Source organism: Pelodiscus sinensis, chromosome 5, assembly GCF_052426305.1.
Source record: "Pelodiscus sinensis isolate ZL-2025 chromosome 5, ASM5242630v1, whole genome shotgun sequence".
Taxonomy (NCBI): domain Eukaryota; kingdom Metazoa; phylum Chordata; order Testudines; family Trionychidae; genus Pelodiscus; species Pelodiscus sinensis.
In genome coordinates, this window is record NC_143056.1 from 122,065,443 (window position 1) to 122,078,535 (window position 13,093).

General features: G+C 46.1%; 1 protein-coding gene across 10 annotated transcripts in view; it reads right to left on the reverse strand.

Annotated features, from left to right (window-relative positions):
* The window catches only part of RASSF7 (Ras association domain family member 7), a 121,892-nt gene that overhangs the window by 98,660 nt on the left and 10,139 nt on the right, over positions 1–13,093 (reverse strand). For 3 of the 10 annotated variants that reach the window (XM_089778701.1, XM_075928291.2, XM_089778700.1), the window contains exon 3: positions 882–977. The exons of 5 other annotated variants lie outside the window; for them this stretch is intronic. In XM_089778701.1, coding sequence (XP_089634827.1) covers positions 882–910 — 29 coding nt within the window. In that variant the 5' untranslated portion in view covers positions 911–977. Of the gene's footprint in view, positions 1–881; positions 978–9,747; positions 9,874–13,093 lie in introns of all 10 variants that reach the window. 2 more of the 10 variants (XM_089778704.1, XM_089778703.1) reach the window with 1 other exon arrangement.

A 13,093-nucleotide genomic window follows, 5' to 3' on the forward strand; every position in this document is an offset into this window, starting at 1 on the left:
TGCCAATCTAGACGCTCTGTTCCGAAAATGCTTTTAACGGAAAACTTTTCCGTTAAAAGCATTTCCAGAAAATCTTGCCAATCTAGACGCAGCCAAGGTGGGTGAGGCAGTATCTTTTACAGGGCAAACTTCTGCTGGTGAAAACAGACAAACTTTCAGCCTATCCAGAGCCAGACCATAAGAAGAGCCTACCTTTCCGCCCTGGGCACATGCACGGCTGTGCCGCCCTTTGCGTGCCCGGACACCTATCTCCTACTTAAGCCAGACAGCAATTCATGAACTGAGTGAAGACAGGCCTTCGAGACCTCTGGTGCACATGGGGCTGAGCTTTTAGATGGCCTCTTAGCATGCCTACCAGAATTGATGCCATTCAAGATCTGGCTGAAAAAAGTGATGCTCACCTTAGAGCCCTCCCCTGGGATGTGGGAGACCTTGTGCCATTCTCCCATCTCTGGCCAAGGGGAGGAGAAACTATTCGACAGGGGTCCCCACCGTCACAGGAGACTGCACTAACCACTGAGCCATGGCTTATTCTAACATAGGGCTCCCTCAAAGGCTCCTGTTGACGCTGTTCCACTGGGGATAAATAAGAAAATGAGTGGGCTCAAGAGCGGGGGTGACCTAGTCCATAGCTTAAGAGCCCCTCCTGAGAGTAGGGAGGCCACAGGATCAGTCCCCGGGTTCCAAACACTCTCTTCAACAAGAGACTCAGTGGCGCTGGGCTCCCACCCTTCGGTTTTATGTGAAGCAAGACTAGCGCCTCACTTGCTCCCATGAGAAACCACTTAGACACCAAATTCCAGCCACTCTGCGACCCAGAATTCACATCCACACCTCTTACTCCTCAGCATTTCCCCTGGGCTAGCTTAGCAACTCCTCACCTTTCTTGGACAGCTCTGTCTCTCCCCATACATTGGCTAGGGAGCCTAGGACCCGGAACTCAGCTTAGCTGAGCAACACCCTCATTTGCTAGGCACCTGAAAGTGAAATGTTGTAATGTTCAGCACTGCAAGGCTTAAACCTCCCCGTGGAACCCACCCCGAGTACCAGCAACAGGAACCAGGCTTTTTTTGCTTCAGGAAAAAATAAGCATGCACAGTACAGAGGCATCACAATACCTAGGAAGCCAATCTCCTAGTGTACAGATTTGTTTTATTTGTAATTTTGTCCATACGCCTGAGGAAGCCTTGTTAAAAAGGAGAGAGGAAACACTCCTTTCTTTGCCCCTTAATCAGACAAATTGGAAAGGGCCCTGACAGACAACTGCAAATAATGGGTCAATTTACCAGAGCAATCACTGGGTGTCAGATCCCCCTGATTAGATGCTGCACTGACAGAGCCGGTGCTAGCCCCAGTAGCAGTCTCTTGGATATTTTCAGTTAACACTTTCCCTTCTTCTCACCATCTCCAATGGCCCCAGTCTGAGCCAGCCAGCTGCTCCTGTCTAGAAAGTGTGCGTCAAGCTTTGCCCATGTTTGCAGGTACCCTGCACCCCTCCACCTCAGCTTCTCCACCTATAAAATGGGAGTGGTAATGACCAACTCTGTAAAGCACTTTAAGATTGTGCCGATGAGGAGCTCTATGTATCAGTGCCCTTCCCCCCAAGCATTGCAGAGCCAGTGCTGTCACTGCAGCCCCTCCCCCCACCAAATCTAGTAGGCTGGGCCACCCTAGGCTCGGATGTGCAAGGGGAACGTGGGGAGCGTCTTTCTCCTTTGGGGCCACATCAGTGAGGGTTTTTTGTTTGTTTTTGTTTTGTTTCTCAGTTGTGTGCCCCCCCCGACTCATTTTTCTGTGGGTCAGTGGCCCCTAACCCAAAAAGGTTCCCTCACCCTGTTGTAAGAGGCTAGGTTCTATTACAAGAGCAGAGGTATGATCTGGAGTGGGAGGCAGGCAAAGATAGAAATCCTATTGCCACTCGGGTCCGCCTTCCTCCAGGAGAAATAACAGACTGACGTGCCAGAGACCAAGGATCAGGAACTGACCTTGAGCCTCCTTGGGGTTGGAGCATCATGGGGATGGCTGCAGCCTCAAGAAGATGAAACTGGATTCAGCAGACAGTGCTGTTTTGAAGTAGCACCTACGCAGCCTGAAAGTAACCACATGGTAGAGAGAGACGGCCACGCTGGCTACAGGTGCTGCAATGAACAGAAGCACAGGGCAGGAAGACAGCCTTAAAAACAAGGGCAGGTTGAAAACTCTAGGCTCTCCTGTAGATGCAGCTAAGTAGCAACTGGAGCCCCCATTCTCTATAGCTTACATTAGCCTATTTAGATTGGGGGGCCCCAAATTCTGGAACTGACCAGTGCTTGAAGATCCATGCACCCAGGGAAAGCAGAGTTTCCTGAGCAAGTGTCAGGAACATCTGCATTTCATTAAAAAAGGGGGCTGGGGTCTCTAGCCTTTCAGGTTGCCAAACTCACCTTCCAAATGGCTATTGCTATGCTGCCACAACACATCAGCAATATCACACAAGGCAACAAATCATAGACCAGACTAACAGGGCTACATTTCTATCACTATGCCTCACATGGTTACCATTAGAATAGTCATAATGACCACACACCTCTTTTGGTAATGTGCAATTAATCAGGACTTCTCCAGGCCATTGGCTCCTCATTAGCACTTAAATCATCTCGTGACAAATCATTCCACCTCAATCACCAGTGCTACAAACCGACAAGTGTCAACTCCTCCAATCAATAGCATACATCCTCATTAACCCTTGTTGTTATAATCATCATTTGCCAAAGATATTTACATCAGGCAATCAGCACAAGGAACAAGTCAAACCAACTTTCTCATTGAGAGACAGTGTGTTTATTCCATAAAATACCAGAAAAGACAAATTATTGAGTGATTCGCTGAGATGGCCTTTCTTCTCTTGTGCTAGTTTCCCCAGTTAAAAGGAACATAACAGACACATACAGAGTTGAAATTCCTGCTTACTGCCTGGAATGGATTTGTAGCTCGGTCTCAGATTACTTTACAATGCTGCCCCAACTTGAAATTCAGCAGATTTTACCTGTTTGACCCAGCAGGAAAACGAAGTAAATCCTAATTAAATAAAGTGGTCAGGGTCTATCTTGGTTTGTTTAAGAACACTTTTGCTAAACTCAAACATTAAAAACACTAGGGCTGTGTCTAGACTGGCAAGTTTTTCGACAAAAGCAGCTGCTTTTGCGGAAAAACTTGCCAGCTGTCTACACTGGCCGCTTGAATTTCCGCAAGAACACTGACTTCCTACTGTCTGAAATCAGTGCTTCTTGCGGAAATGCTATGCTGCTCCCGTTCGGGCAAAAGTCCTTTTGCTCAAAAGGGCCAGTGTAGACAGCTCAGAGTTGTTTTGCGCAAAAAAGTCCCGATCACGAAAATGGTGATCGGGGCTTTTTTGCGGAAAAGCGTCTGTGCCAATCTAGACGCTTTTTCCGCAAATGCTTTTAACGGAAAACTTTTCCATTAAAAGCATTTGCGGAAAATAATGCCAGTCTAGACGTAGCCTAAGAGTCAGGCCTTACAATCATGACATTTAAAAAAACCACTTATGCTGGACTCCATTCATTAACCATCTGGCTTCTGAGCCATCAGAGTCCAATAGAGTCACATTCTGAAGCTCTTCTCTTTTTGTTTATAAACAAACAAACAAACAAACAAACAAACAAAAAAGACTCATAATCAGAAAACTCCAGATGCTGGGTTCCTAAGAAACTTATCAAATATTATGGATAGGGCCCTACAAATTCACTGTCCATTTTGGTCAATTTCACAGTCACAGAATTTTAAAAATGATAACTGTCATGATTTACTATGTTTAAATCTGAAATTTTACCGTGTTGTAATTGTAGGGGTCCTGACCCAAAAAGCAATTGTTTGGGGGGTCACAAGGCTATTGTATGGGAGTTGCAGTACTGCTACCCTTACTTCTGTACAGCCACTGGCAACAACATTTTCTTAAGAGCTGGGCAGCTGGATAGCAGCGGCTGCTGGCCAGGAATTCAGCTCTGAAGGCAAAGCTACCACCAGATGCAGCACAGAAGAAAGGAGGGCATGGAATGGTATCGCCATCCTTGATTCTGTGCAGCTGCCTACAGAGCTGGGCTGTTAGTCAGCAGCCACCACTCCCTGGCCTCCCAGCTCTGAAAGCAGCAGTACAGAAGTAAAGGCAACATGGGTGTGGTATTGCCACCCTTACTTTTGCACTGTTGCTGGCGGCATGCCTTCAGTGTTGGGCACCTAGCCAATATTACAACCACTGCTTTCCAGGTGCACAGTTCTGAAGGCAGCACAGAAGTAAAGCTAGCAGTACCCTGACCCTCCTAAAATAACCTTATGATCCCCCTTTTGGATCAGAGCCTCCAACTGAGTAAAGCTGGTCTCTTCCATGAAATCTGTACAGTACAAGGTAAAAGCACACAAAAGGCAAGATTTCATGGGAGGACACCAGATTTCACAGACTGTGATGCATTTTGCATGTCTGTGAATTTGGTAGATGCCTAATTATGAGACGTGTAATAAAAGTTGAGAGCCTTGGCAACGCTGCGTGAAACACTTTTCTTTTGTTAAAATACCACTGAGGAAAAGAAGCCATTTAAAATAAGTGATAGATGAGTCATTTAGTACTAAGCAAAGATAAGGTGATATAGGATAACAGGGCTCAAGGAATTGGTCATGGGCTTCTATTTCTTGATCATTAGTTCAAATCCAGGCCAATGGTATAAAAGCAAAAAAAAAAAAGCTGTTTTCTGAAGATGACTTCTCAAGGATCCATTGCAAAATAAATATGAGGATAATACACTTAATAGATGTTCCTTCACAAACATCACCACATAGGGCCTACTTCTTAACAGTATCCTAGAACTGTCAATGGTCTAATCACACCCATCTCCTTCCCTGCCCCTTTTCAGAGGCTGTACTCTTCTCCACGGCCCCACCCCTTTTAATTCCAACCGCCTCCCTCCTTCATTTGCTCTTCCCCACCCTCACTCACTTTCACTAGGATGGGGCCAGGGCTTGGGGTGTAGACCCTGGGCTGGAGCCCAGGGGTTTGAAGAGTGGTAGAAGGGGGCTCTGGGTGAGCTGGGGCAGAGGACTAGGATGGAGGGGGAATAGGTTCTGGGAAGAAGTTTGGGTTCAGGAGGGGGCTTCAGGCTGGGCATTAGGTGAGGGAGGGGGAAAGGGGCATGGGCTCCAGCCAGGTATCACTTACCTCAGGTGGCTCCTGTTGGCGATGTAGCAGGGCTAAGGCAAGCTCCCTGCCTGCCCTGGCTCTGTGCAGCACCCAGAAGTGGCTGGTATATCCCTAGGACTCCTGAGGAGGGAAATGGCTGCGCATGCTGCCCCTGTCCTCAGGTGTCCGGCCAATGGGAGCTGTGGTATCAGTGCTTGGGGCAGGGGAAGTGGATAGAGATCCTCTGGTCCTCCCAGGGTCCACAGAGATGTGCCCGCCACTTCTGGGAGTGAAACAGGGCCAGCCTCTGGTATGCCATCAGACTTTTAGCCATTTAAAATCTCTCATTTTGGCTTCAGTAGCCTCCAGCTGGGAGGTAGAGCCCAATTCTGGGAAACTCCAGGTGAAATCAGGAGGGTGGAAGCCCTATAGTATCCTCACATAGTCTATTCAATTCTTGGCCTTGCCAGCCAGTATGGCAAGGTTTTTTTTGTAGCTCTTTCCCAGACCCCAAAACTTCCATGTCAATAGAACTATTTGACTGCCGGTGAACACTAGAATTTACAGGCTAGAACACGGGCTGCTAGAATCCCATATGTTCTGTGACAGCAGAATTCACAGTAGAATCCAATCTCTGCTCCAGAACTTCTATCCCTTCTTTCCCTAGCTCTTATGCTTACCAAAAACACCTTGAAAATACGAACCAAGCATAAACGATAGCTGTGGTGTCTGCACTAAGGGGGCAGAACTGGCCAAGAAATCCCAGTGGATTGTTAATTCTGAACCTAAATTTAATTTGTAAACATGGTTAACTATTTCATTGCTGAATATTTTAGCAGCAACACCCAGCTAAAGTGCACATCCTACCATTCCAAACTGCTTGTCAACACTTCCTCATCCTATGGCTGCTCCCTGCTCAGCTGCCACAGCTGGTAGCTTCTTCCCGGCAATTCATTTGTGGAAAGTGTGTTACTCATCCTTACTTTCTAGTATTTCAAACACTGAAGACTGCATACAACTGGCAACTGCGTTGATACTCAATTTCATATTTCATTCATTATTTGCATTGCACTATTTGCATTGCACTATTACCCAGCAGCCATAGTCATGCACTGGGATGTTACTGTGCTAAGCCCTGTACAAATACTGACAGTCCCCACCCTCAAGAGTCTATAATATGGGTGCGTCTAGACTGTCAAGATTTTGCCCAAGAGCACTGACTTTGTAATGTACAAAATCAGTGCTTCTTGCACAAATACTTTCACGCTCCTGCTTGGGAAAAAGCCCTCTTGTGCAAGAATACTTGCTCAAGAGGGCCAGTTTAGACAGGAAAGAATTGTTTTGCGCAAAAAAGCCCTGTTGGCCAAAATGGCGATCGGGGATTTCTTGCGCAAAATCGTGTCTAGACTGGCCACGGATGTTTTTGTGCAAAAGCACTTTTTGTGCAAAAGCATTCGTGCCAATCTAGACGCGCTTTTGCGGAAATACTTTTAACAGAAAACCTTTTCCATTAAAAGTATTTCCACAAAATCATGCCAGTTTAGACGCAGCCCACAAGTACAAGGTAGGAGCCAACAGGTGGATACAGACATATGGGGTGAGAACAGGGAAAGAATGAGATTGTATTAGTCAGAATGATAGGCAGTAGTCTTAATTCACCAGCTGCCTAACCTTTAAAACCATTGAAGAGCTATATTCTATATGTAAATTAAACTATCACCTATTTGTAGGCTGCTGCATGAGAATGCTACAGAAGGATGAAGGAACATGAGAACCTGCTTATATTGACAGGTTTCGGAGGGGTAGCCGTGTCAGTTTCAGCAAAAACAACAAGGAGTCCAGTGACACTTTAAAAACTAACAGATTTATTAGGGTATAAGCTTTAATGAGATACAATTCACTTTCTCAGATACTGAAAGAAAAGGAAGGGACACAGAGCAGGGGAGCATTTTAACCTCCATGGCCACACAATGTTTGACTTGCAAGTTGCCACTCTTAGGCGAAAAACTTCAAAAACAGAGTGCAACCAGAAACGGCTGAGCTGGAATTCATATGCAAATCTGACACTCCAAAAAAAGGTTTACATAGACATATGGAGTGGTTCTCACATTACAATAGGGATGTAAAATCCCTCTTAATTCATAAACTTAAACATATTGTTTAACCAGTTAACTGATTAAAGGGCAGCAGGCCGGGGGAACACCGGAGCAGCCCCTTCCGTGGCATGGCAGGTCCCCAGTGGGGCTGGAGCAGCCCCCTGCCTGCCCCAGGGCTCCAGCCCCCACCCATTAAACTTATCCGGTTAACTGGTTAAACATTCACATGCCTACATTGCAATAGGTAATTTCCCATTCAGGTACTCTCACAGTCTCATCATTGTTGCAGATGAGCCACATCTACTCTGATTTAATTAGCAATGATGTCACACTCCTGTCTCTGTATACCTTCCTTTTCTGTTTTCTTTTTTCTTCAGCATCTGAAGAAGTGAGAGTTGTATCTCACAAAAGCTTATACCCTAATAAATCTGTTAGTCTTTAAAAAGTTCCACTGGACTCCTTGTTGTTCTTGCTTATATTGAGTACAAGTTTGCCTCTAAACTTAGAACTGCTTGGGGTGAACTGTTATCAACTACAGTGAAACAGGGATCTCTGATCCTTCACTGACCAAGGGAGGAAGCAAGGTCTTGTGGTTAAGGCACTGAACTATCACTCAGGTCAGGAGATCACAGACTCCCTGTGTGATCTTGGGGAAATCTTGTGCCTGAGTTCCACATTTGTAAAATGTGGAATAACAATACAACTGGGCAGTGTCTCGAATGGCAAGTTTTCCCGCAAAATCAGATGATTTTGCAGAAAAACTTGCCAGCTGTCTACACTGGCCACTTGAATTTCCGGAAAAGCACTGACGATCTCATGTAAGATCGTCAGCGCTTTTCCGGAAATACTATGCTGCTCCCGTTCGGGCAAAAGTCTTTTTCCGAAAGACTTTTGCGCAAAAGGGCCAGTGTAGACAGCACAGTATTGTTTTCCGCAAAAAAGCCCCGATCGCGAAAATGGCAATCGGGGCTTTTTTGCAGAAAACCACGTCTAGATTGGCCACGGACGTTTTTCCACAAAAAGTGCTTTTGCAGAAAAGCATCCTGCCAATCTAGACGTGCTTTTCCGAAAATGCTTTTAACGGAAAACTTTTCCGTTAAAAGCATTTTCGGAAAATCATGCCAGTGTAGACGTAGTCCTGCTGTTTGGTCTATTTAGACTACAAGTTCTTTGGGACAGGAACTGTCTCTTACTATGTGTATGTACAGCACCTAGCATAGGGGGCTGGGTTCTCAAAATGCTACTGCAATATAAATAATAAGCTGCAAGCAGAAAGATCTTTGCATTGTGACAGTATCATCACATTGTGAAATAATGTCCCATGATGTCACATGAAACATTCAGGACTGAAACCATCCTCTTTCATAGGCTAGAACACCCCATCAGAACAAACTGGGGCACTTCTGGAATGGAAGGCAACCCTAAGAGAGGGTTAATTTATAATCTCAAGTGTCTTGCAGGGTGAGGCTGTTAATTTGCTTGCTCACATTTTCACAAATGCTGCTCTGTGAATTTTTGCCTTTGCATATCACATTTCTATTTGTACTTGAAAAGAGTCCTTCCTGTCCCGTCCCCCACACCAAAGCTGATTGGACTCACCCTCCGGTTTTGCACTCTGCACCTCAGATTTCTCAAACAGCCCCTTCTTTACAATGCATTCTTCACAATCCACAGCAGGTTCCCTAGAATCATTCCTCTTCCTTTTTCACCCCCTCCTCCAAGTTGCAGAAGAATGGAACCTAAGACAGGTTTTTCTCTGTGCTACCACAAAGTGATTGTATTCAAGAGAAGCTCTTTCAGCAAGATAGGTGTCTTTTGTTGAAGCCCAAATCCACCTTCTCCGAAACACGTTTCCACCCTAACTGTAAGTCCTGGAATTACTGATGGATTTTGATCAATCAAGCAAACAAAAAACAACCTGACATCACTTGCTAGTCCTAATTTTTCCCCTTACCAGTAAACCCCCCTGAAACATGTATGTATTTTTAAGCCTTTTTCAGTGGCTATGTCTTGAGCTATCCCTCTGTCTCACAGTAAACCTTGCACTAAAGGCCACTTTTAATTTTAATAAGCATGCAGGTCAGCCCCTCTGTTGGTGCAGCCACACTGAAGTCACTGAGGCTGTGCTGACTTACACCATTTTACACCTGCTGAGGATCTGGCCTTGAATTCTCTCTTACTCAGCCATGTGAAAGTTGTGACTACAATTCTCTCTCACTTGCACACCAGTCTGAGGAAATGGAATTTTTTTAAAGGCCTCCTGCAATAGGTTCTGTGTAATTACAGATGTGGTGTGGTCCCAGAGCAAGGTCGCAGGAGTGCTCTCTCTCCTGGTATTAAGAAACGGATGGGTGATGGGACAAGCGAGTTAACACAAATAGTGACCCCCAATGCACCCATCACACAGAGGCAGACACAACGCTAACTGCAACTCACACGTCTGAGCAGAAAAGAAGAGGACTAGGAATTAACACAAGCAGGTACCTGGGGAAGGGCTGGCAACCCACTTGATGCTTCTTGGTGCGTGCCGCCTGCCTTTCTTCAGCGCCTGCGGCACTTCTCTGGGGGCTGGGAAAGTATGGCTGGCCTGCTCCTCGTTGCCACGGCCACCTAGGCTTTCAAAAAAGGAGCCAGTGACCAATCAGACCTCGGGCTGGAGCACACTCAGCTGTGGGTCATGTGATGTCAGCGTTTGTGTGAGTGTAAAAGATGAGTGTCCATAGGATCAGAGGGAGCTGCCTTTGTATGGGCAATTCAATCCCCCGCCCCTTCAGCCCCTCTTTGCTGGAGGCCCATTCTGTTGAGTGGAGGGAGGGAGAAAAGCAAGTCCCATGCTAGGGAGAATAGAAGGGACCAAGCCAGTGCATTGAAGCCTGCCCCATGCCTGAATTGGATTCAGAAGCGTGGGCCTTTCTTCTACTCATCCTCTCTCTTCACAGCCCGTTTCACTCTTCCAACAGCTGCTTCCCCACCGAGCGAAGGAATGACAAGAGCTTTCTCTGACAAAGCTCCGGCGGCGAGTTCTTTGGGGAACTGAGGTGATCTGGATTGTTCTTGCCATCCCGGGGACCATCCCTCTGCCTGCACTGCTGCTGCACATCCACCTACGGGTCCTTTGGGCCCTATCTCTGCCCCACGGATGCAAAGGCAGACACAACTGCACCCAGCAGTACTGCCTTCTGGTCTGCCGCAGAGCTGTGCCTCTCTCCCAAGGTACACAGGAGCAGCAGCCACACGTGTGCATGCTGACATGATACTTATAGACACAGTGTTGTCCTTCTGTTCATCTCATACACCCCATAATATGCATTTTGAACAATGCAAAGCCGTGATATCAAATCCCTCATAAGACAGCTATTGAAAATAATGGCTCGCTGTGTAGATGCGCTACTGCTCCCTTCCTGCCTTTCTGTTCCCATTCATATTCACGGACATTCGTTTATCTGGCCTAGAGCACACTGGAAAAGAAAAAAAAAGCACTCTCCTCTCCTGCTCCTTGGGCAGGGATGGGGGGCTTAGCTCACTGTTGTTCTATGAGGGAAGTCTGAACCTTCCTTAGCTGGCAACTGTTTGCATGAAATACCCCACCCTGTTAGCTGGCCCCAGGTCAAAATACACTTTTGCTGGCTCACTAATTCAGGGGACTTTTACTACCTCACCTGAATAAAAGGGAGGGGGAGGTGGTTCTCCCTCAGGAAGGATATGAGCTCAGGAGTCTGGAGGGAGGAACCCTGAAAAAAGCCACGCCAGGGGAGAAGATTTGAGGTGACTTTTGTGTTATTTTATTGTTTTCTTCATTTATGAATCCAAACCTCAGGAAAGGGGTGAGTTTGGACTCCCATGTACAGTGCAGATGGCTCTTTGTACCTAATTCTTCATTCTGTAACCTGGGATACAACTATGATGGGGCATGATCACAGAAGTCCTCTTGGGATTGTTCCCAGTGTGCTGATCATGCCACTGATACCCACCTTCTTGTTCTCTGGGGCTCCCCACCACCCTGTCCTGCTGGGCCAGATCCTCTGGACTCCCCCAAATAAACCTCAGGAGTTGGGAATACCACCTCCCTTAGAACAGTGCAGACACTGAACCACCTCAGCCATGGGAAGACTCCAATCTAAGCACTCAACACCTAGGTAACCAACCCACAAATGGAACCACCCTCCCCTGCCTAACAAATCCATTTTTCCCTCTGTAAAATTCTAACACAGGGGAAGCTCATAAGGTTAGGTCAGCCTTCCTTATCAATGAAAGAAATATAGTTGCTCCCCTCAAGTGACAATTATGTACACTGGGCTTGATAATAAACACAGTTTTATTAAATATGAAAAGTAGGATTTAGGTGGTTGCAAGTGAAAACAGTCAGATCGAACTAAGTTACTAAATTAAAGCGAATAGAAAACACATAGCTAATTCTAATCCATTAAGAAACTTGTTACATAGAAGTTCTTACCCTAAACGGTTCTTCTTATTTCAGGTATAAGCTTCAAATCAGAGTTGGTCTTTTACTCTGACTTGATTCTACAGCCTTCTTCAAAGTACCATGTATCCTCTTAGCATGTGCCAGGCAGTTTCAAAATCCAGCAGAAGACAAAACCTGATTGCTTCCCTTTGCTTAAATGGACTTTCCCCAGGGCGGAAACCCTTTGTTTGGAATCCTCCCTTCCCTCGGAAAAATACCAGATTCAAAATGGACTCCAGTACCAGTTGGTAGTCACATGTCTTTCTATGGTCAACCACAGTTTGGTCTTACAGGACAAAAAAGGCTATATACAGGTTGTTGAGTTGATCACCTAGTCATTAAATTCCCATGATAGCCATCATTAGTGCATTTAGAATTATAAACAGAGCCACACTTCATATTTGTAACTTCACATACAAGAATGACACGTGCAAAAAGCAGGATTCACAGATCCAGCAGACTGTGACATTAAAATTGATAGGTTACATGAGGTATTTTGTCCAAAGCATCTTTGGGTTATGCATATTCATATCATAAGCCAATTTCTATAAAGTATGGGAGGGTGGAGAGTCATAACTACATCCTCGTGTAATTCCACCGATTTACTAAGGTATACAAAAGAAGTGACTCATACAAACACATCCCTCAGCACAGTATGTTACTGATAATGATATGCTGCTAAATGGCTCCTTATGGTGAGTTACAGGACGAAGGAAAACAAAGAACTCTGTCTGCTACTAAAAACAATTAATAAAACCAGGAGGGTGAATCATGCAGTCCAGACAGAGAGGTGGACAAATGAGGCTTTGTCTATACTGAAAAGTTTAAAAGCGCAGTTGCTCTGACAGTGCTTTAAACTGAAAGTGTGGCCACCGCAGGCTCATTGGGAGGAAGCTCTCCCAGCGCACCATGTAAGCCACCCCCACAGGGGAGTAGCTAACAGCGCTGTAGCCTGTACACACTGGGACTTTACAGCGCTGTAACTTGCTGTGCTGGGGGGGAGGGAGGATTCACACTCCAAACCAGAAATCACATGTAAAGTGCCAGTGTAGACTTAGACTGAGTGTGGTTGGCAGCTCAGAAACAGGCCCTTTCCTGCTGCACCTGTTTTGCTACCTGTAGAGTACCCTGGGTCCATACACCTCTCCTAGCCTCTGGGCTCAGCATGTGGCCCTGTAAGACAGCGAGCAAATCCTAGCTCCTGCTGTGGTTGTTTTGCACCAATTTACCCAACGTACGGGGCCTCCCTAGCTGGCGCCACACCACCTTCTTCCATTTCCCATGGTGCAAGGAGATAGGAGGAGTAAAAGGGGCATAGACAGAGTTGTACCATTGCATTTTGGCAATTCCTGGCAGTCAGAACTGTCC